Raw genomic sequence first — 25395 nt, 5'->3', positions numbered from 1 at the left:
CAAAATAAACAGGAATTAACTTTTAAAGTTTAAAAGGGTGCATCCTCAGTGGAAAATCTGCTATTTTGCATGTGCTGCTGCAGTGAAGTTATTAGCCAACTTGCAGAATGATATGAATTACATGCTGAACTTTACATTCCACAGAGCTTTCACGATCTGCAGCATGATGCATCCTCTAAAGCACTCAATCAATTCTTCCTGAGAAATCACACACCAGACAAAACCTTTTTTTAAAATATTTATTCAGAAGCCAAGTTATCTATAAAAATCTTAATACTAAAATGCTTTTACATAGAGATTGTGTCCATAAAACTTATTTTTTAGTGTTTACACAAAAACTGAGACCATAGTCATACTTTACACATTTACAATAGGGTTTTTACTACATTTAAACACTTTTATTAGAATAACAGTTCCTTCCATTCAACAAAAAAACTGAAAACAAAATAAAAAACAAAAATCAACAAGCTTAAAAAAAAGCTCTCCTGGGTTTTCAGTTTCAAAATATTTTAATATCTAGTAAATAACTCTGTAATATTGTAGTTTTTTATTGTATAATTTTTTTAAAACTTCTCCTTGTAGGATTAAAACGCTATTGAGCAAGTCTTAGACGGGCCTGCGCCATTTCTTGCCCATTTATTTTCCCATGATGCATCACAATTCCAGTCCCCAGAAGCTCTCACCTTACAAGCAAAAACAACCCAGCCAACAGTGAGGAAGTATTGCACTCGTGTCACTGGACTGAACAAATAGGTTACAGGACGCCTAGCAGATTGGTCCAATGGGGACATCACATCAGGTACCAGATGGAACACAGCTAGACCTCCGATGGGGTTGGATAGGGTGGGGAGGAGAGGTGGGGGGGGTTGAGGTTGGGGTTTAGGTGCACCCATCTTTTCACTACTGTGCATTCTATTTGTAAAATCTCAAATGCAAGGCCACCCTAACTCAATCCCTCTGGCAAAGGGCTGGGTCCCCAAAGTTAGCACTGACTTTTTAAAAATCTCTCCCTCCAACTTAAAGTACAGAATATGACAGGAAATTCTGTGATGCACAAGGGATTCTTGCATCAAGTAACAGAGCCAGTGTGGATCAGCTCAGATAATAATGGACACTAAAATCCACCATTTTTTTTAACATTACAACATATTTGTTCAAAAGTTGCATCCTGAAAGATTATGCAACTAATACATTTTACTCCAGTCACCTGTGATGAATCTACCGAACGTCTTATAAATGCACAAATATCTGACTTGCAAGCCAGAAATTCCTAACAAAGCTACTTCTTGAGTTGAGCTTTGACCTTTCCAGACAAAAGGTCAATAATAATTTTGCCCAGGAATAATATACAGTTTAAGTTAAGAAAAAAAAAGAAGAAAAACCTGTTATTTGTTCTCATGTGAAAGGTCTTCATTCTTTATATCTGAAAGAGCCCCAAGCACCATGGGAATCTGGTTCTCTTTATCTTTCAGCTGTTGCTATGGAACCAGAGTATCCCATCTTTCACTAAACCACCCGGTTGATTGATGAGCTTGACCTATTGAAAATACGGGATATGTGATTGTGATGTCACACTGCACCAGTCTATATGCAAAATGGTCACTAAGTGAAAGTTCAGATGCCAAAGGTTAGCCTCACATACAAAAAAAACACAAGCTGCAATTTATCTTAAATACATTTTTGATATATAAACAGGCAAACTCAAATAATCCTTCTGGAGGGCAGCCATGTTACATGAAACAAAAAGAAACCAAGTGATTTTCTGTAACATGGCACTGTTTAAAATGATGGTATCCCCTGTGAGCCTCTGCAGGATGCTCACAAAAAAGCATTTAGAAAATATAAAAGAAAAAATTCCCCAAGAACCGATTTGCAACTGTGATATAAAAAACTTTTACAACATATTAGTGTCTTAAAGCAACAATAATGAAATACTACAAGAACAAACAATGGACTCAAACTTTATAACACCGTTTGTAAACTGTGGTTGTGATCATTTTGATGGAGACAGTATCCCTTTTATAATTACCACATGGGATTTAAAACAAAATGACTGAGAAGATAGAACAGAGTGCTAATTGACAAGAGTCATAATGAAACCCTTAGTTTCATTCATTCTTGGAAATCATAAAGAACACTTGAAGAATGGTAGGTAGGGAAACCACATGGCACCATCACAATGTTAAACAGTGTACAAGCATTCTCCCAACTTCATTCCCCTTGTTAGGATGGCTTTGCTTCTTCTATTTAAAAGCTACGATGGTGTCATCATTAACATTCAGAATAAATACTACTGCTAAGACTTTCCAAAGTTAATTCATTGCTAACAAATAGTTGCTTGAGCTATCTAGAAGAGCATTGTAACACATTGCAGAATGCATACAAACTGTAGTGGGGCAATTTCCTGTCCTGGAGAGAGAGAAGGGGGAGACGACAACTTGTATCTGTACAATGCAGCCAAAGGGTTCTCAGCAGCAGTTACCTACTAACAATGTAACACCCTGCACAGCTAATCTTTCGAGTTTAACATCCTCAGTGTTATTTCCTGCTTTACAATAGATTCTGATTTCAGTTCAATATCCCGAGTTCTTTTATTGCCAGTTCATTCCTAGCTGACGTGATGGGCATAGATTTGCATATGTGAAGCCAACTAAAGATCACTCCAAGGGCTCACTTGAGTACTCCCAATTTCTACCATATACACTCCTGGTCTAACACTCAGTGTGAACTTTCTTTCCACTTCCCGAATTCAGTTCCAGCGAGAATTAATAAAAAGATTAACCTCATGTAAACATGAACACTTGTTCAACAACAAAATAGAAGTTATATAGGATGAAAAGTTATTTAAAGAGAACCCACTTCCTCACACTGATTGTCCTTGACTTAGTGCTGTTTCTTCCATGATTAAAAGCAATGTTGAATTGTTTATTTTTATAGAAAAAAAATTGTCTTTCTGTTCAGACTTTTATTTTCTGTAGTGCTAAATTCTATCCAAAGGGTGCTTTGATTCTTAAAGCTGTGAAATCTCTTTTTGGATCCTTTGCTTCAATCAACCCTATATTTACTTAATGTCTCTTTGGTCTTTTTTCAAAAAAAAGGACAACCCCAATAAGGATTTCAGTTGAAACAGTCAAGAGGTTAATGACAGCAAGAGTGAGAGTAAATATTAGATCAATGCAAGTGAGTTACAGTTCTAAAATCTTGTTTTATTTCAAAGTTCTTGTAATCCTGTCCCTAATGCTGAATGAATAGTAGATATCAAGGCCATCACCAGGTAACAAATGGGGTTGTTTTCAATCATCCATAAACCAATTTTGTCCATGTGTCAGAGAAAAATAAAAGTTCCTTGATATGATAACCATTAACTCCAAGGTATTGGTAATAAATGGCATCAAAAAGATCTAAGATGGGAAAGAACAATTACTAAATATATAGAGACAGAGCGAGAGGAAGCTAGTTCCGTTCATAGGAACAAACGTTTGAAGGTATATCAAACATTCGAATTCAATATTTTTAATGTTATGGGGACCAACCCATATGTACAGGTGTCCATAGGTCATGCCTTTGCAACCTGTATTCTACAGGCAGCCACATTGTGGCTGATGCGTCAATCTCTCGAAGGGTGGGAATACAAAGATTCGCTGATGCCCCTCATCTCAAGAAACCTTACGGGGGGAAGAAGAATGAAAACATTTATAGTTTTTATTTGGGGGGGAACTCTCCTGTGGCTGCTTTAAGAAGAACATGGACAGGTTGGAAGAATCAGGAGGATGGAGCAAACAGAACCGTTGATATGGAAGATCTTTCTATCAAGCAACCCTTGATTTATGAGCATCACAGGTGTAGTTTCAAGAACCTTTATTCAAATGCATCTTTGCTGCTGAAATGAATCTGCCTGTGTTCATAACTTTATTGGAGTGAAGTGATGATTGAATTAATTCTGGAATGCTGGATGCAGCTGGCACCCATTACATAATAATTCACCTGAGTGGACTTTTTTTCCATTTTATTAGAGTGAATAATTACCCACATGGGCCGTGATGGTCAAATTCACTTCACTGAATGAATCATTCCCAAAAAGTTCACAACTTCCTTCTTTTAATGTAAGTGATAATGAGATGAGGATTTACAAGATTTCTTGTGCAGCAGATCTGCTTTTTACCTAATTAAGAAAGTTCCTAGGCTTCTATTTGACAAACTTTTCTTGGTGAAAGCAATTTTTCAGTCAGCACTATTTTAATCAGTGAATAACAACCACCAATTGATACTGCACACTACAGGGATCAAAGGAAGTCACAAATCATAGTCATATTAAGCTTTTAGTTATGGAGTTATTTGAGCAAGAAACTTTCTATCAAAGAATGGAAGTGTTATCATAAAAGTTGGTCTGGTACAGACTGAAAGACAAAATACTAAAAATGCACAATGATTTGGTAATAATTCAAAAAAGAAAGCTAGAATTGTATTGAATATGAAATAGGCGACTTCATAGATCTGAGTTCTTAAATACAAATAGTTTATAAAAATCAGTGGAATTGCACTTCATGCAACTGAATAAAGGTGTAAAATCAATTTCTAAGTATGAACAAATATTCAAAGTTTGCATAGTGCAGAAGGCAACACTGAATAATGTGTGTCTGTGCACATGATATACTCATACATGTATAAGCACCCGGTATGCAGTTGTGGAAACAATCATCACATGATGCACATTTTATGTGGTTGCTACAACATTAGATCTTGGATATATTTCAAAATTAAATGGGTACAAGACAGCAGTCCTTAAAGGGACAACACCTTCTTGAGTGTTCCTACAGGACAGACACCAGTTGCAGCAGCATTGCAAGGGAGGTCTACACTTCCTATAGCAGAGGTCACCTTCTGAGTCCACTTCTGGGAAACGATGCCAATATAGTGCCAGAGAGGTGGTCTGTGTCTATCACACCTGCTTACCCCCGCCAGTCCACTACTTATTCAAGCCACTTAATGGGCTAGATTGGGATTCCCTAACCACTTCTGAAATTACTCGCTGCTATTCATGCGAAAGAGGAGTCAAAGGCTAGAGTAAATATGTACAACGTGAGCAGTAAAAGGTTTAGAAAGGATCTGCGGAGTTTTCTTTCGCATCCAGAAGATAGTTAAAATCTGCAATGCACTGGCTGGGAAGTTGATGAAGGCAACTACTCTGGGAATCTAGGCAGCTTCTGAATGAGTATTTGAACTGCCAAGGCATTGTAGCTACAGACCAAGTGATGGTAAATTGGATTACTATAGATAGGACCTCAATGGGCAGCATTGTCATAATGGGCTGAAGGGCCTGGTTCTGTCCGTGATTCAACACACACAAAGTTTGTGAATTACGCTTGCAGAATAATCACTCCCTCACTGGCCCTGTGTAAACTGTGACCTCCTTTTGTGCGACTAGAGCAGGCATTTTTATGTAAGGTACAATTTCTAGCTTGTTGTCTGACCTGAAATGGAGACTTTTCATTCTCATTCCGACTGCAACCAACCTGCTGTGCAGCGGCTGTGGTATCTGCTCCTGTCTCTGATTTCCATGGTTTCAGGTTGCGCTGCGTCTGTGATGCAGCCTTGCAGGCAGGGTTTCTGATTCTGTGCTCGCTGCGGCATGATTTTCTGTCCATTAAAGCAAACAGGTGGAAAGTCGTGCGTTGGCGAGCACAGGAGGCAATAAGCCCAGCTGCTGCTTTTAACAGCAGTGAACTTGCCATTGTGGAATGAAGCTGCAATTAAAAATAGCAGACACATAGCCTGAAGGAAGCTTGGGTTACTTGAACAACACCTTTTCTTTCTCTTGCTTACTGCACTTAAAGCCAAAAAAAATGTTGTTAAAGATCTATATCTAACCATGGACTTGATCTACATTGGTTGCAGTTTACATGTGGCTCTAAGATCAATAACTTTACGCAAGGTCTAGATGGGCTCTGCACGCATAATTATCTAAAGGAACTTATATTTAGCAATCATGATCTTGAACAGGATGATGGGGACCACTGGTGCCTGTAATTCCTCCAACGTATGTGTATAAAGTCCACCACAGTACAGTCACAGATGGTAAATCAACAGGACACACACCAGAGACCACCAGAATGCATCCTCAACTGCAAACACTAAATGTAGAATACAGGAGCGTCTGCAGGACGTATTGCATCCCCTCGAATTCAATGGAATCTAATTTCAGAAGCAGAGTAAAACGATAGACACCATGTGGCACAGCTAATGCTAAACGCTGAGGTTGAATTCCTGCATCGCAGGCCTAAAGAAAGAGCGGGATTAAAATCGATCTGAGGCAGTGGTACAAAAAGGGCAGTATTAAATTGGCTGCACCACACACAAACTACTGGAGGAGCTCAGCAGGTAAGGCAGCAACTATAGAGACGAATAAACAATCTATATTTCTGGCAAAGACTCCTCATCATGACTGATACGAACTCAGCAGGACAGGCAGCATCTACGAAGAGGAATAAATTTCAACTGTATACCCCTCTTCATAGATGCTGCCTGGCCTGCTGAGTTCCTCCAGCATTTTGTGTGTGTGTTGCTCTGGATTTCCAGCATCCACAAGATCTCTTGTGTTTATTAATTTGGCTGCCTGTTTTATGGAGTGCCCAATATTTAGCTCTGCAGTCAGTGGAGGCAAAAATAAAGTGTTACAGCTACCATATGACTGATCTAATTCTGCCCATTGAGTTAATTTCTTCCTGACCTTCTAAACTGGAATCTTAAATTAGGAGTCAAACAAGTCAGGGCTGCTGGTTTGTCTTCAGCGATATATATTTTCAACAAGCCAATGCTGGAGTCTCCCATTGATTCCAATTTAACCCAAAAAGCTTTGTATACTGAATAGGTTAATTGATCATTTCCTAATAAAACCAAAATATTTCATGAAATCAACACAACCTTTAGGCTTCATAGCTTAATCCTTCACCAGTAGGGTTTTTTTCCAGCAAAGTTGTTACTTTAAGTGTTCTCTCTTCCACTCTCTGCAGGCAGCATCTTCCATTGTTCAGAAAGAAGAGTAAGTGACATGCATGCTCTTCTCCAAAGTGGTGTTGCTCTCGGCATCAAAGCTAGAAGCCCTTATAAATATCCCAGCTCCAGCACGGACAGCCCCAAGCCCGTCTGCGAAACAGGAGGAGGTTTGGACATGGGGCTAGCAAAACCGCCCCCCCTCGCCATCCTGTAAAAACCCGCAGTTACAGAAACGCCAACAGAAGCTCCGAAGACCCCTTTCCAGGGAGAGGAAACATCTTCAAAGATGGGCAACACCCGGGACTACTTGAGAGACTGGCCCAGGATAGAGGGCTTGGCGAGCAGCTGTCAGCAGCCTACACCACAGTAGAGGTGACAGGCTTAAGTAAGTATAAATACTTAACATGGTTGAATAAAAGGGACACTGTCTCTTTCAAATCTGTGCATCAGAAAGGAAACAAACATGGCTGACCATTCCCTACATGTGTGCAGAATTCTATACAATTTTTAGCAATAGGGATTATAATTCTTTTCACCAATCACTTTTCAAAAAAGGAACATTTAACCCACAGAGTGAATCACTCAACAACTGTTCAGTTAGGAGGTTAGAATTAGTCTGACAGAGTGATGCCACAATCTGTCTTGTATAACAAAGCAGTCTTCTTCAAAGTAAAAGTCTTTTTCTCCCCCCTTTCTTTTTTTTCTTCTTCAGAAGTTCCAGCTAATAAGCAGTCTCAGCTGAGCTGAGTAATGCAGTGCATTAAAAAAAATTCCCGGGTTTTTACAAAACTCTCCAGGAAACAAAGTAACAACAAAAACACATTAGACCTGATTCTGCTTTGCAAAGTTGAAAGCAGACAGAGGTACTGGGAGTGTATGGCTTGTATGATGCTCATTTTCCTTCTTTCTCCAATCTGCACACACATACACGCACACTCACATATGCAACCACACACGCACACACATACACACTGAAATAAACTCCATGCTGTTTGACCCTACTCTGATCAGGGTCAAGCTTCCATGTGACCATTCCAGCTTCCTCGATTCTCCGACGCCCAGCTCTCACATCTCCAAATTTTGCCTTCTCCGTTGCTTGAGGCCTAGTTCTCTCATGTGCAAATTCAGCCTGGTCGACCCATTGATGCCTAGAAGTCATATGTTCCAATTCCAGCCTACCTGATGCCCTAAGGGTTCCACTTTGGTAAATCCAGTATTACTGATCCCCAGAAGGCTTAGTTCTTATGTTTCCAAGAACCATTGCTTGACCACATAAAATCTCTCTGCCAATGATTCCAGGTCCACATGCTTGAGCCTCAAGGTGTTGTTATCAAGTATCCAGCTCCAGTCCATCGTGCATCATTTGAACAATTCATTAGGTTAATTAGATTTCTTTTAGCAGAAAGGTTTATCAATCCCTGTTACCGTGGTGTAGATCCAGGCTTTATAATAATTCATACATTACGTTTTAGCAGAGACTGGGTACTCCATCTGCATTGAGGATTCTGCCTATTGTAGGGTCATAGGTCCCAGCCAGATAATACAAGTCTTGACTGTCCTGGTACTTCTTGGTTTTTATCATTTGTTCGTACTGTTCCAGACTGACTACCTGACATTTATGGGAAATAGTCTGCACATCGTTTTCATCTTCATGGCAAGATTGATACAATGCTTTCTGAAATAGCAAGGGAAATTCTTATTAGGACATGATATTAGAGTATATATATGTATGTGTGTGTATATATATATACACACACACATATGCACACACACAAGCACTCGTTTAATTAAATATGAATTAATTAAATAAATGTAAAATTATTTTATGTTTGGGAGATGTCACATCTTGAAGGTTTGGTGCACACTCATTTACACACAAATGGAGTAATTAAACAAAAAATAAAAATGTTACACTTGGGAGATGAAGGGTTAACGTTTAGCTAATAGTCTCATGTCATTACAATGAAGACACATACACATGTAGACGTGGTACTGAAGCATTACAATATTTTATTCAGGTCTAAGTGCATCATCACTTGCATCTGACTGAGTGTTTGTGCACTACCAGAAATAATAAATTCAGTTCTTCAAAAAGCTGCTTTTTAAAGAGGAGAATAAAGTGAAAACTTGCACATGGGATTTTGTCTCACCTTGCCATCGTTGCACTTTTTGCCCAGCTTTGTTTCTTCAGGATGATAAAACCACTTCACTTTAACCACCATGTTGTTTCCCCACGATTCCCACATGCTTTCTATCCGGCCGATGTATGGAAGGTTTGGGCGACCAACAGAGAGAAACACCGCACAATCTCCAATGCAGATTGTCTCCTTTCCCCTCACAATAGCTTTGTAGTAAAGTTTCTTTGCTTTCCCTTTCATACCTCGTCTCTGTGGGAATCAACTAGACTTGGTTAACATATAGATATGGAAACCATTGGAAGCACTCAGCAGGTGAGGTAAGCCTGTGGCTGATGATCTTTCCAGTCTTAGTCTTTTGTACTAGTTTATAATTTACTTCACGTGGTGATAATTTGAACTGGGTGATAGTGACTTGGCTGCCGGCTTTATGTTAGGCATCATATTCTGCTCCTTCAAAAGAAAGGAAAGTGAGGTGAGGTTTAACACAAGCTGTTGGCCTGTTTTTTGACTTCATATACAGAGGTTCATATCACTCTTTGTGGTTCTGGAGGTTGGGACAAGCACAAGCACAGTCATATTCGGTTTCAGGGACAACTCCGAGTTTTCCCAAATGTGCACAGAGAAGGTTTTTACTGGAAAACCCAAGTCTCTGTTTCACCACGGGAAGTGGGACTGCAGCGAGGCAGACTGAGGAGCATTGATATGCTGACGAATTGATTCTTCAGTTATGAGACTCTATAGTAGGTATCAGACTGTTAGGAAAAGGGGTTAGTAGGTTGAGAATGGTCACAGTCAAATCCAGTCTGGTCCTCATCAGATTACAATAAGTATTGCTTCGGTAAAGGGCTCAAAGTTCGAAGTAAATTTATTATTAATGTGTATATATATATGTTACCATATACTAGCCTGAGATTCATTTTCTTGCAGGCATTCACAGTAAATACAAAGAAACACAAGAGAACCAATGAAAAACTGCACAAAATAGAGAGGGGCAATCACCCAGTGTGCAAAAGACAATGAATTGTGCAAATACCAAAAAGAAAAACAAAATTATAAATAAACAAACATTGAGATCATGACTTGTAGAGTCCTTGAAAGTGAGGCCACTCATTGTGGAATTAATTCAGTATTGGGGTGAGTGAAGTTATCCACTCTGGTTCAGGAGCCTGATGTAATAACTATTGCTGAACCTGGTGGTGTGGATCCAAGGCTCCTCTACCTCCTTCCTAATGGCAACACCAAGAAGAGGGCACGGCTTGGACGGTGGGGTCCTTGATGATGGATGTTGCTTTCCTGTGATAAGCACTCCTTGTAGAAGGCTCAGCAACAATAATCAGGAATAAAATATTTGCCAGACATCCTCCTATCTTGCGAGCACTGAATACCTAACCAAGCAGAAATTGTGGATCAAAGGATTTACATTTTTAAAGAGGACTCAACAAGGAATCAAATGATGAATTATTGCACTCACACTCAGAGGTTAAAGAAAACAAGAAAATGCTGGGATCAGAGTCTGAAATATTAAGTTTCCCTTTCTCACATGTGCCACGTCACCTGCTGAGTATTTCTAGCATATTTCATTACATTCTGTTATAAATATGAATTCAGTAATCTTTTATTATATCTGCATTTTCAGTTTTGTTTCAAATTTCTAGCCTCCGCACTACTTAGCTTTTGACTTTCATATTCAGTGGTTTTCTTGGCATTTACTGCCACAACATGAGCTTCATCAATCTAAGGCGAGGACTTAAAATGGATTGCTGCACAGAGGTGAAATCCCCACCTCAAGGGACGGGAAGCAAGGGGAAAGTGTGTTTCTCTGCGGCTCAGTTCTAAAGGTTTGATTTTCGGCTCATTCAAGGACAGTGCTACTGATACAACTGACCCTGTCCCTCTGTCTCCTCGGCAAAGAGACGATGGGGACCAATTTGAAATGAAGATCTGCAGGCTCCTCACAGGTCTGCCTTGGTATATAACAGGGATGGGAAGGGCAGTGTCACGGCTCCAACAACCTGAGTTCAACCCTGACTGCTGGAGCTGTTTGTGTGGAGTTTGCCAGCTCCCTCAGTGACTCTCTTAGTTGGGCACGTGGCCAAGTGGTTAAGGCGTTCATCTAGTTACCTCAAGGTCGCTAGTTTGAGCCTCAGCTGTGGCAGCGTGTTTGTGCCCTTGAGCAAGGCACTTAATCACACATTGCTCTAGTCTGTGCGAGGAGTGGCGCCCCACATAGACTTCCAATATGCGCCTTGTAAGGCATGAAAATGCCCGATGCAAGCCTCTCATGGTCTGAGTTGACGTTCCCTCCCTCCCCTCCCCCCTCAGTGACTGCCTGCACTCCCTCCGGATGCTGAACTTTCCTCTCCCAAAGGAATGGGATTTGGGAAGTTACTTGACCTCTGTACAGTAGTCCTATGTGTAGTTGTTCAGGATAATCTGGGGAAAAGAATAAAATGGGATTTGTGTAAATGGGTGCTTGATGGTCAGCACAGACTTGGTGGGCCGAAGGGCCTGTTTCTGTGCTATGTGACTTGTGGGATTAATGACAGCATTAGAAATATCAGTGAAACTGTACCTGTGTTGGCTTCCCAGACCACTTCCACAGCTGCCGTGCTGGGAGAAAAGAGGAGATTTTAGGACGATTCCCCACAGAAGGTAATCTCTGTCTCTTTGATATCTCCTTCACCTTTTGGAGCCGTAGCTCTTCCTGCCTCTTTTGTTTCATCTTATTCGCAGACATCACAGACTTGATTGAGAAGGAGTGTGGGGATATCTTCGTCTCTGCCTGCCGTGGGTCTGAGGAGGCCAGCATTGCGGCTACGGGCCGAGTCATGCAGGTCTGAAGCAAGAGTGTCGAGTCATCATCAGAGCTGTACGAGGAATCATCATTGTCCGATGAGCACATGCTAGATGTGGAGGTAGAACCAGATGTTGAAGAGGATGAAGATCCAGAAGATGAAGACAAGACAGACAGCCTAGACATGAACCTTGACGTGACACTCTGCCGGAGGTTTCTATTTTCATCCTCATCGTCCATGTCAGAAAGTGAGCTATGGCTGTCACTGTCGCAATCCATCCCAAACTCTGACTGGCCTGTGTACTCATTCATAGCTAAGCTGATAGGAAGGTTCTGAAGTTGAGCATGTTTTCCTTTTAGAAGCTCCATTCTTCCACTTCGCTCTTTACTTATCAAAGCTGCCTGGGAGTAGGCAGCTTCAGATTTCACTCCAAACTCCTTCTCACTCATCAGTAAGGCTTTTCCGTTTTTTGTTTTAGGTGACATCACTCCTTCGTGATCTAATTTTACAAGGTATTCCGTTTCTGCTTTCCTCTTCCCACCTTTTGGGATTGATATGTCGAGTTTCTCCATCTTCCTGTACTTCAGTGGCTTAGGGTTTGGCATCAGGCTTGGACTACTCCCAAAGGCTCCGAATGTGCTGGCAATGCTGCCGAAAGAGTCGACCTCAAACCCACCACTAAACACTGGAGGTGGGAGGCCATGTAGGGGAAGGAACCGTTCTTTACCCTTCATCCTTCTTGTGCTTCCATTTAACTCAAACAAGTTTTCTAAAACTGCCGTATTCTTGCTGGAGATCTTTTTCTTTGTCTGGACATTCCCTGGCCAATTTATCAGTGTGTTTGACTTTTTACTCAATATGTGTTCCCCTTTCAATAACGTCGATATCTCAGAGTTTGAAATCCCTTTTCCTTTTTCTGAAAGAAAGAATAATCTGTATTATTTGGGAAGAGAGCAAGTTAATGAATCATCTTGCTGTACAAACTAAATTGGTACAAGTTTAAAAATGCATTGGTTACTTGTTCTTTAAAAACGTGTGACCACACATTCACAACCTTTATAGAGAAGTAACTGTTAATCCAGTTACTAAATCCAGAGCTGATGTCTCTTGATAAAAAAAAATCTTGCTACAGTTTCCGTACACCATTTTCTATTCTGCTAATCATTTGGATACAATGTGAGATTTAATATTGTGAGAAATTTAATATTTCATTATGACAATTTGAGAGCTCTATAAAGGGGATGTTAAATCATATTCTAGTTTCTTGGCTGCATTTAAAGGAACTAAATTCTATAACATTTGGTATTAGTTAGTCTGAGACTGACTTGTGTTCCATATAGCACTTACTAATGCAAATCTAAATGTGTCCCTGTGGTTATCAGCAGTAAATTTCCTGTGGAGACCAGGACGTAACGATTCAAACTACGGAGAAGATAACATACTCAATTAATTCCATGACAATGAATTTTTATGGGCATACTACCTCCACTTGTCTGCTGCCAAAGCAAAGAATATGCATGGGGTTAGACTTAATGAATAAATGGGTTTAGACTTAGAGAATAGTATAGTGGTGATGTACCTATAAATGACCTTCTTAAACACCATACTTCACCGTATTTAATGATGTTCAAATCACATTTATCAAGTATTCATGTTCCTGGTCATAATATTTTTCAAAAACAGGAGTGAGAACACTGCCAAATTGACAAATTCTTTAATTAGGAGGCAAAACTATTGGAGTTGGACCTGGATAGGACACTACAGATATTGGGAGCTTTCATCCTGCGAAAAAAAAATGGAACGGCTCCAGTTAAAATTGCCATTGCCTTGTTCCTGCCTGGAGTTGGCAGGCTTGGTCAAACGCTCTCCTAAACAGATGGCAGAAACTATCCATGAGGGATGAAAACATTCTTTCCAATGGATATATCTAACCTTTCAATAACATCATTGGGATCCAAATACAATTTTAACATGGATGGAACTCGAAAGAAGGGGCCATGACTTTCCAACCAGGCCTTAAAGACGGTGAAGAATAGATTGGAACAAGAGGACTAATAAAGTTACTTGAAAAAGTGTTATTACTTAGCTTTCCATGAGGGAACAGAAGTAATCACAAGGGCATTGACGGAAAACCTTAATTATCCCCCAACTGCCAATTAATCCTCATGTTCGTCCATCTAATTAACTACTGTCACATGGCATTCCAAGATCTCCATGTCCCCTTCATTATACTCCCACTCAAGTGATCGGTTGACAAGTCGTACAATACTTCAAACCCTATTTCTTGTGCAATAGGTACCTTTGCCACAGGCTCTGCTGATCTGCAACAGAAATCTGGCTCAACAGTTAAAACTGGGACATTTCGAAAATACTGTTTCCTGAGGAGACACTTGTGTAAATATATAACATTAAAAGTATAATTTGAATTGTCACAGTTCAACACAAAATAAGTAATTTTGACATTCCAAATAATCCACATTTATTTACACTCATTTTTACCCTTTCAATAAAGATTAAAATAAACTTTTTTAACAACAAAAATTCTGGAGCAGGATGCTTAATGTGAATCACAATGGGAGGGAAACACTAAATAATTCGCATGGGATTTTAATATTGTGTTGCAGAATGCACAAAGCGTACACAGCTGCACTTTGGAACTGTCTGTTTTTTTGTGATGTCATTGTACAAGTGTTTCTATTCTAATTGCCTGACATTATTCATCAAAATCTACTGAAATTTTTTCGTGCCTCAACTTCTGTTACAAGTCTTCAGATGGTACCACTGTAGTGGGACTTATCTCAAATAATGATGAATCAAAATACAGGAAAGAAACAGAGTGCTTAATAAGATAGGTACATAGAAAATACGTGGAGGAGTAGGCCATTCGGCCCTTTGAGCCTGCACTGCCATTCAGTATGATCATGGCTGATCATCCAACTCAGAACCCTGTACCTGCCTTCCCTCCATACCCCCTGAACCCTTTAGCCACAAGGGCCATACCTAACTCCCTCTTAAATATAGCCAATGAACTGGCCTCAACTGTTTCCTGTGGCAGAGAATTCCACAGATTCACCACTCTCTGTGTGAAGAAGTTTTTCCTAATCTCGGTCCTAAAAGGCTTCCCCTTTATCCTCAAACTGTGACCCCTCATTCTGGAATCCTCAAACTGTGACCCCTCGTTCTGGAAGATGGAGTCATCATAACCACCTTACTCCCAATGTCAGCAAAGTGCAAGGGCCAGTCACTGACGTCAGGAAGGGAAGCACTGTATATGCTCCTATCTATATCAATGGTGTTCAGGATCCTAGGGGTGAATATCACCGATAGTCAGTCCTGGTCCAACCAAGTTGTCGCCAGAGAAAGGAGAGTTCACCAACGCCTCTACCTCCTCAGGAGGCTAAAGAAAGTTGGCATGTCTATGTCAATCCTCAGCACATCACAGAAACCAGCCTCCCCTCCATGAGCTCTATCTATACTACTTGTTGCCTCAGTAAAGCAGCCAGCCTAATCAAATAACCCACCTGCCCAGGATGTTCCCTCTTTTCCCTTCTTCCATCAGGCAGAAGGTACAATCTTCCTGTTAATCCACCCATAATCGACCTTGTTATGATCTTACACCTTATTGTGCACCAGCCCTGCAATTTCTCTGTAGTTGATACACTTTGTTCTGTTTTCTGTTATTGTTTTGCTCATCCTGTCTCAATGCACTGTATAATAATTTGATCTGTATGAACAGTATGCAAGGTAAGTTTTTTACTGCACTTTGGTACATGTGATAATGATTAACCAATGCCCATGCATGCTGACTGTAACTGACAGACAATAATAAATATTTTTCACTCCTAATAGCAGTGTTCAATTAAATTCAGTGTTTAGCACTGTAAGTTCTTCAATATTTCAATTTAATTTATTCAGCTGTTTGGACACTTAAAAACCATTTACTGTCTTTGCATATACCTCTCACAGGCAGGGCTGTTATTCTCCCAGTCAGTTTGGCCAGAAGAAGGCACTCTAGAAGTAGCTACTTCCTTTCAAACCAAACAGTTCTTACAGCTTTAATTTAAGTTACAGTTATCTGACTGTTGAAATAGTTATGTGGTATACACAGAGTCAAAGTGAAGCTTAGCAGGTCTCTCTGTGTAAACCGAACACTATTTTTCTCTGCTAGCCAATATAATGAAGCAAGTCATGCAGTGTGCCAGAAGAAAATTTGTTACTTCCTTCCCCACAATGGTTTTGTCAAGTCTGTTGTCTGATTAAATTCCACTCCATTCTAGAAACCCCAGCTTATTTCCAGCCCTTTGTTTACATTAGACGAGTTCCTGTGTGATCTGTTTTGGGCTGGCTGGTAGTAACTTCACAAAATTCAAGAACAGCCAAATTCCAGAATTGCTCAATGGGACGTTACCCAAGTCACAGTCGGCTTTATTTTAACTATATCTATTATGTTTCCGTTCACAACTGAAAAATACAGCACTGTTACAGATTTGTAAATTGTGAATAGTGCAAGATGTTTCCCTCTGCAGCTGTACGATCTCAACTTGAACAGGAAAGAAAACTGGATTTTCAAATGAATACAACTTTTTGTTCAGAGGGCTGGGTTACATTTCCCTTCTGGTGGACTTAATAGGAGAATGGATGAAACCCATGCGTCACCTTAGAACTGGGTACATATCTGGACTAAAACATGAAAAATCTCCAGTGAGGCCTCAGACTAGGTTCCGTTTGTTCATTAAGGTACACGCCTTGGATTTCTTGTTCTAAGGTGATGCTCAGTCTGCAATCTCAGAAGGACGAAAGGAACAGAGGTTTTAGGTGAGGAAAAGGAAACTTGTATCACCTTACACAGATGTACAGAGAAGAAGACTCTGGCTGGTATGGAGGCTCCAGTGTACAGGATTGTAGGCTCAGTCAATTCCTTCATGAGCACAAACCTCCCCACCATCAAGGAGCGGTACCTCAACAAGGTGGCATCTATCATTCAGGATTTCCCCTAACCTCTTCTCATTTTGGCCACCAGGGAGGAGGTACAGGAGCCTGAAGACTCAACGGTTTAGGAACAGCTTCCTCCCCTACCCCTGCCATCAGATTTTAGAACAGTCCACAAACCCATGAATACTAGCTCATTGTTTTTTTTTGTGCACTATTTATTTATTTTGTAATTTACAGTAATTTAATGTCTTCACACTTGAATGCTGCTGCAATGCAACAAATTTCATGCCATAAGTCAGTGAATGTAAATCTGATTCTGATTGAACTTATTTGGACTCCAGTGGGCTGGGCTCTGTATTGAAAGTCTGGGCTTTGACTTGAAAGAGTACCTTTGCACCACGACATTATACTTCATCTGGATCAACACTGATTCTAGTGAAACATCTATTTCCATTGAGCACAGTATCGGCTGGGATAGAATTTGTAACGAGTAAAATCTCTGTTACAGAGGATCCCTCTAATTAGCTATATTTTTTCTGATAAAGTTAAGATTAGCTTTATTTGTCACATGTACAGTGAGACATACAGTGAAATTTGCGTCAATGACCAACATAGTCTGAGGAGATGTGCTGGGGGAAGCCTTGATGTGTCACCACGTGTCCGGCACCAACACAGCATGCCCATGATTTACTAACCCTTCCCAACTCGTACGCCCATGGAATATGGGAAGAAACCAGAGCACCTGGAAGAAACCCATGCGATCGTGAAGAGAATGTAAAGTTCCTTACAGACAGTGGGAGAGATTGAATCCCAATTGCCAGTGTCGTTATTAGATCAGATTCAACTTTATTATCATTGTGCCGAGTACAGATACAAAGCCAATGAAATGCAGTTAGCATCTAACCAGAAATGCAAAGAACAGTGATATTTACAAAACAGCTGCGAGTAAAAAGTAAGTGCTACAGCACACAAATATAAAAGTACTGAGACAGTACGAGCCACTACACTACCGTACCATCCTAGAAAACTGCTGGCAATGGATTTATCATTGCTAAGTTTTAGAATTGGTCTGCAAATTTCAATCAATCTGAAACTTTCATAACTCATGCAGCCCAAATGAAGTCATAAGGCCCTGCTGACAAACATTCTAATTGTTCCACTGATTTTATCTAACAACAGCCTAGCCTTGGACACATCAGGTCCCACTGGAAAGACAGATAAACCAGAAATGGTAGTATGATGGTACAGTGTAGAACCAGGGGCATTCAGAGACCCCAGCATTTACTTGCCAGCAGAGTTGCAGCTTTAACACTGCCTGAAACCAGGCCACAATCCTTAACATTAGTGGCCTCCACCACCTGCATACAGTGACTGATAGGTAGGCCGTCTCTAAAGTTCACTGCAGCAGCACAGCGATGTGTTTCTGATCATGCCTTCCAAAACTGCAGCTCATATCACGCAGAGTCCAAAGGCGGCATGTACAAGGAAATGCTTCCTGCAAATCTTCCTCTCATTGACATCAGCCTCGCTTGGAAATATACTGTTAGTCCTTCATGGTTACTGAGTTAAGTACTCTGAATCCATTACTTATCAAACACTGTCGGAATACCTTCACTACAGTGACTAGGGAAGATCAAGGAGGCAGCCCAATCCCCATCTCGGGGACAGTTAGGGATGGACATTAAGTTCAAGTTTAATTATCACTCAACCATACATGGATATCCACGAATACAGCCAAATGAAACAGCATTCCTCCGGGCCAAGGTGCACAACACACAGTACCATGAGCACAAGGTACATATAGCACATGTAAGTTAACAGTAACACAAAAAAATATATAGCCCAAATCCCTGAGAGACATGTCCTGTAAATTGATGGTACATTGGTGTTATTGGCAAGAACAAGCAGTACTTGCAGTCCACAAACAAATGCACACATGCATGCAATTCAGCTTATTTTCCACCGAGAGAACACTGGAGAGCAGCACCGATGGGAGGGCCAGCCCCTAACCCAGCAAAGATGCCATGCTACATTGCCTCCAGTGTCTCCTCTCCTGGGCTGCTGCGACAGGCAAGCTCGCAGCTTGAGGCCTAGTCCTCACTCCAACTAAGGCCAAGCTGCTCCCCAGCCATCTGTCTCCACAATAAATAAGGGAAACGGACTTTCAGTATCTTACATTACCAATGTCCAACAGGGTCTTAGGATTGCAGAAGAAACATCCAAGACTCCCTGATAAGACTGTACGTCGCCTTCAATGCCTTTTTGTAGCAGGCAGCCACACGGTCTGCAGCAAGACCAGCTCCTCCACCAACGACCAGCTCGCTGATGGGGTAAAACTGCAATACTTCAAATTCTTCGTGTCCAGCATTGTCTTGCAACCGTAAGAAGGGCAAAAATACTTCTGGTTGGCCTGGGAGAGGCCACTCTGTTGGAACACGCCACCACCTTATCAGATGTCCTTTGCAGGGGCCATCACAGTCCACGGGTGAGTAAAAATAAATGAGTTCCCAGAGTGTTTTTGACAAGAACAAGGCTGTTTGTTTGTCCTGGCTCACCGAAGAAACAAGAGATGTGCTGATGTTCCAAGTTCCTAACAACCAATACTTAAGAGAAATTACTAAGACAAGGGGGTGGGAATGAAACTTCAATTCCAAAAAATACAGCATTTAGGACCGTCACAGTAACATTTCGGCACAGTGTTAAGTTGTCCCGTGCTGAGAACATAATTACTATATTTCAAGATAAACGTACCAGCTTTTCCTTTTAACAAAGTCTTTTTGCCAGATTTTTTGCTGAGATCCGTGGAGTTTGGTCCATCCACAGAGTGATTCTGAGTGCTTGCTGCGCCTTCCCGCTTTTCTGTGGGGAATCTCCGAACCCGAAGCCTCCCATTGGATACCAGCAATGCAGGAGAAGGTTCTGTACCTGCAAAAGAATGACCAATGTTAACTGTAAAGTGAAATGTGCTTGCTTAAGTAATAATTAGAGGAATGTAGTGCTTTTGAATTTGGTTCTGTTCCTTTGCCTTTCCTGAAGCTGAAAAAAGGTAAGGAGCTTAATTAATTGAGAAAGAATCACTGTCCTACCTAATGCCCATTATAATCCTTTACAAATTGATAAAACATCACTGACTATCCACAAGAAACCCAACTATACCAACATATTAACCAGCCCAGCACCAACTTTTATCCAACACCCAAAGCCAAATTAACCACCATGTAAACCAATACAAAACTCAAACTAGCCAGCATGTAAACTTTGCAGAAAAACTGATCAGTACTTAAACTACGCCACCATCTAAAATAACCCAGCAGCCAAATTAATGTACCACGTAACCTTGTACAAAACACAAAGAACCCAGCATATGAATTAAATCTGCATCCAGACTAACCTGAAACCTGTTGTAAACAAACTAAATAACTCATTACCCAAACTAACTCTGCTCTCTTTGTAACTTCTGAGCACCTTGAAACCCAGTATCCAAATTATATTAGAAGTTCAATCATGACATCTTAATAGCTCAGTCTAACACAACCTGGGTTAAAATTTGTAATTTAAAAAACTCTTATCCCAGCAGGTCCCACTGATCAGATCCACTTTCGCAGATCCCTTAGGTGTATATTTCAGAAGCCAGATATGTTTCCTGCTCTGAATAATTCTCCAGTGAGGCTGAAAAGATTGCACCTCATTGCATATCAAGGAGAATAGCCAACTGCAGATATTTAGTGAATGAACTACTATTAAATGGAATGGCCATTTGATCTTGTAGGATACTCACACTGTATCTTATAATCGGGAGGGAGGAGACGGATATTCAACACAGAAATGTGTCCCACGTCACCATCATCAAACTCAACTGTGACAAAGTCATCTCTGTCCTCGTCTTCTTCATCACTGGAGCTACCTGCTAAACATAAAATACCACAAAATGACTATCATCACATGGAGGATCCAGATACTAAACTATGGTTCTATTGATCCTTAGTTGTCTCACCAGCTGTCTTCGTTTTGGTGGAGTTATATGCACGGCCAACAAGAATGGCAACATTCATCATCATTGAACTATGAACCCATATTAATCTTACATGCTCAGCATTTCAAATTAGTCATGGGAAACAGCCATCTTAAATTGCAGCCGAAGAATTTTTTAACAGTACATACTAAAATTCAGACAAGCAGGTTATTTAAAGCAAAAAATTCTAAACCAGTCTTTACTGAATTGGGGAGAAAGTAGTTTAAGTAAAGATCAGTTCATACATCATGGCGGTTTTCCTGTAACTTAATATTTAATTACTATGCATATAAATATTGAAAATTCCAGGTTGCGAGGTTCTGTCGCAACACCAAAACTGCATTGATCCTGGAGAATACCTGAGGGAGAGAGAAATTTCCTCCATGTACTGTATGTTTAAAAGACTTGTTATTCTTAAAAAAAAGTTCCCATTTCATTGCATATAGCGCACAGAAAAAAAATCTAAGTCTCTCCGGTTGCTGAAGTCTATCTGTGCATCTCTCTCTCTGAATTTTGCTGCAAAGCAATTTAAATAAAAACTTTGTTTATAATGGCAATATTTTGCTGTTTTTGGAGACTTGGTTGGTGAAAGCCTTCTCTCAACCAATGTAACTGTAAATAATTATCTAACCATTAGCATACTACTGTTTGGGGGCTTGCCATGTACACGGTGGTTGATGCAATTCTAACAACACAACTTTGACTACAATTCAAAAGTACTTAATTGGTTGTGAAGCACATTGGACCACACCATGCAGATGAAATGCACCATATAAGCAGTAAGATCTCTTCCTTTCATTGAATCACACAATATAAAATGGCTGATAGAGCATCACAAAATGGATGAAGGTTAACTTGGATACACTGAATTGGTTTGTTGCTTAGCGCCATACAGATTTACAAGTGGTAGTCACCCTTCTGTTGGCTCAGTGGGATTGAAAGCACTCCTGCAAGAGGAATTAAGTACTTAGACCACGCAGGGTAAAGCAGCACTTTTTGATTATTTGATCCGGTTGCTATTGATTGGTGATAAATTTTGTGAAATCCCTAAATCATACTCAATTGATTCCTTCTTGGGTCTGTCATTGTGACTAACTACATACAGCTCAAATAATAAGTGCCATTTTCCAGGTTGCTATAAATGAAATGGCTGTATTGAAGCTGCTGTACTGCCACCCATGGATTTAAGTTGTAGCCATGATATAGACACAAAGTAGAAATGATGTACTTTGGTGATGTTTTAATGGGAAGTGATCTATTGCTATGTTGTACTTCCAGAGCACATTATGTCAATTCCTGCTGACGTCCTTTCCTGCAGAAAATTTCCTTTTAAACACATCTAGGGCCTTCCTGCGTAGTAAAGCAAACTGACATGCTTGAGATATTCAGGTTCACCTTTGGTCAAATAGTTGGGAAAAGATTAAAATTAAAAAGCAGCTATATCTGAAGTTTCAGATAGCAACATGAACTGAATTATCAGATAACTTCTAATTAGAAAGAAAGCACAAATTGAACTAATCTCTGAGATGTACAAATACTGTATCAATGGATGAAAATTCCATTACAATAATTAATATAATGGAGATCATTTTAGAACTGGCGCAGACTTTATTTGATTACAAAATTTGGATGTCCACACTTCAATTATTTTTTTCCACAAGATACAGAGATTGTTTCTGTTGATGAGCGCCAAAGGACTGGTTTGCATCCAATTCCACCAGCATTAGGCCATCTGTCTTTCTACCAGATGGTTAAACAGATCTGGATCTCAGCAATGACCTTCTATATAAAATGTAGGAGCAGGAATCAAGTACATCGCTTCTTGAGCCAGATCTGCCATTTAATAAATTGCGACTGACCTGTCCTTTTGCTTTACTCTAATTTCCTAACTAATTCCTGTGAGTAATGTAGCTCAAGGATCTATCTCCACCTTCAACATACCAGAAGACTTAGTGAACGCATTGCATCTGCCCTTGTTTAGAGCACAAACTGAAGCAGAGGCATGGCATTGCAGATGTTGGAATTTTATCAGGGCTTTAAACTTAAACCTAAGGCCCCTACATAGAGATCAGATAGAAGCTTGGTAATTGGAATTGATAGCTTGATAGAGAGGGCCTAACGCAAGTGATGGGTTCTTTATTTACATATGTAGGAGTTCCCAGTTCTTAGGCAGTTGGAGTGGTGCTTGAAAAATAATTCAACTCCATGTTTTTTTCAGGCACCTTTCAAAAGACCAGAACTGGTGCACAAAATTACCCTTGTGCCCACTTCACAAGGAGGAAACTGGCATATGAGGTCGAATTTCCATCCCACTATCCTTCCCAAATGACGCTTCCCAATGGTTAACAGTGTAGTTATTCACTACACAGGCCATTAGATCAATGGACTTGCGGCCTAAGCATCATTCCTAAGGAGAAAAGAAAAAATGTTGATAACGGATGAGTTATTATTTTATAAAGTTAGTCAGGTTCGAAAAAACCCACAAAAACCTGGCTCTGTGTTTCCCATCACCGCCCCCCCGTCCCCCCAAACAAATGCTGATCGACCAACACAGGGTTCCTTCAATGGTTTGTTTCTTGTCTGAACTCTGAATTCAAGCAAAAGTCCTGAGTCAGAGGGAGTTAATAGCATAACTTCCCACTAGGCTTTGATAAATGGCATCTGGATCTTGTACTCCCCAGTCACATTCGACCTTGGAGCTCGTCAGTGACGGATATGACCAGTCTGTTCTCATCTCAAACATTCATACCGCCGGCATTTCTCTCCACTTCACTCCAATATTATCAGCATCCATCACCCCTCTCTCAATGTGAGTAGCAGCATCATTTACACAGCTTGCAATATTCAGCACGCACCACAAATCCATCACCTTAATGGAGTACTAATTCAAATTTAAATGTTTGCGCAGCGTCTGTGGAAGTGGCCTTCGGTAGATAATTATATGATATTGTTTTTCTCTGCTGACAATTGTACCAGAGTCATGTAACTGACCCATGCCTCCCTTATCTCCCAGCAAAATGTTCAACCCAGAGGATTTTCTTTTCTGAGAAATGTCCTCCTTTAACTATGGCTGATTGCATACACACTAATCCATGTGTTCACTGGTTCATGGTCAAGGCCAGTGCCCTGCAGGTGGGTATGATCATAAAACAGAATCTGAAAAACACCTGTACACAAACCTATCATATAACATATGGGGCAAAAGATCAAGAGTGGGTATTCAGCCCCTCTAGCCTGTTGAACCCTTCTGTAAAGATCATGGGCGACTCTACCATTTCATTTTCATTTTCCCAGACCAATTCCCTATTGGTTGATTACCCTCCTCTCAAAAATCTATCCTGTCTAAAAACACCATTTCCAACTGAAGGGCAGTGTTTTAACATCACATTGTAGCAAAGTCTAATACATGGTGCAAACAGTTATTAAAGATAGGCTCCAACTCGTACATTTGTCAAGCAAAATCATTCCTCAGCCCCAGGTTCAGGATGCCTTTCAGGAATAAAAGAATAAAAGGTACAGTGAAGCAGAACTTCTCACCGTATGAATGCTTCATGCACTCAGACGAGAATCCTGCAGGTGTCATTCTATCAGTCATGAATATTTCTACTGAAAGGCACCACTGTCTTTTAGGGGTGGGGAGGTTAAACATTTCAGATTTCCATTAACTTGTGGGTGAAAATGTGCTTGCTGATTTTACATCCAGATGCACCAGCTCAGATCTCTGTTATCCTCCAGAGGAAAAGGCTCATCTGTATCAGACTGATTGTTTCAATCATTTAAAAAAAACCCAGTTGTTTAACACTCATTGGAATATAAATCAAAATTATGCAACCTTGCCCTCTTTAAGGTGTGGTAACTTCTGACAATTTAACACTGCACTTCTGAGGCCAATGTATCTTTTTGGATAAGCGGTTTTACAAATGTGAACACAAGTCTTTCAGAATGGCTCTGTGTAACACTCCCTCCAAGTGAACTATCACATTTGAGTTATTCACTTCATTAGTTTGTTGATTTTTTATTTTAAGTATGCTTTTTTTTAGTGATTTGTACATTCAAGGAATTCAAATTACTTTGCTCCTCCACAGAACATTATCTCATGCCATTAAAGACAAATTCCAGTTTCCCTTTCTCTGATCCAAAGTGAATGACTGTGCACTTATTTATACCACAGTTTTTTCATATTAGAATTTTGTCTACTCAATTAGCCATTGAAACTTGCTGCTTCAAACCATATATTAAGTTGGTTATACCCTTTTGAATCTCTTCTTTAAAATTATTATCTACCTAGTGAAAGGTGTAGGCCTCAATATGGTCCTTAGGGAAGACCACTTCTCATCTCCTGCCAACTCTCTGAAGTAAGAACTCAACCTTGGTTGGACAAGCTAAATATAAATATCACCGTACACCAAATGCTGGAGGAACTCAGCAGGCAGTCGGCACCTGTGGAGAGGATTGAACCACTGACATTGGACTAGCCTCCATCAAGACCGGAAAGTGAAGGATAATCCACGGTTATCTGTGTTAC

The 25395-nt window shown here is 40.3% G+C and overlaps 1 protein-coding gene across 1 annotated transcript in view; it reads right to left on the bottom strand.

The window, feature by feature from the left end:
- Positions 1-248: 248 nt before the first annotated feature.
- bahcc1b (BAH domain and coiled-coil containing 1b) overlaps positions 249-25395 on the bottom strand; it is a 277518-nt gene continuing 252371 nt past the window's right edge. The window contains exons 25-29 of the mRNA XM_072242674.1: positions 20637-20765; positions 19610-19783; positions 11704-12842; positions 9144-9380; positions 249-8668 (exon numbers count right to left, since the gene is read on the bottom strand). Of these exons, the coding sequence (XP_072098775.1) occupies positions 8462-8668; positions 9144-9380; positions 11704-12842; positions 19610-19783; positions 20637-20765 (1886 nt within the window). The 3' untranslated portion in view covers positions 249-8461. The remainder of the gene's footprint in view (positions 8669-9143; positions 9381-11703; positions 12843-19609; positions 19784-20636; positions 20766-25395) is intronic.

The sequence above is a fragment of the Mobula birostris genome, chromosome 24, assembly GCF_030028105.1.
Source record: "Mobula birostris isolate sMobBir1 chromosome 24, sMobBir1.hap1, whole genome shotgun sequence".
Lineage (NCBI taxonomy): Eukaryota > Metazoa > Chordata > Chondrichthyes > Myliobatiformes > Myliobatidae > Mobula > Mobula birostris.
Note: the sequence above shows the minus strand (reverse complement) of the source record. Positions and strands in the feature narration are given on the sequence as shown.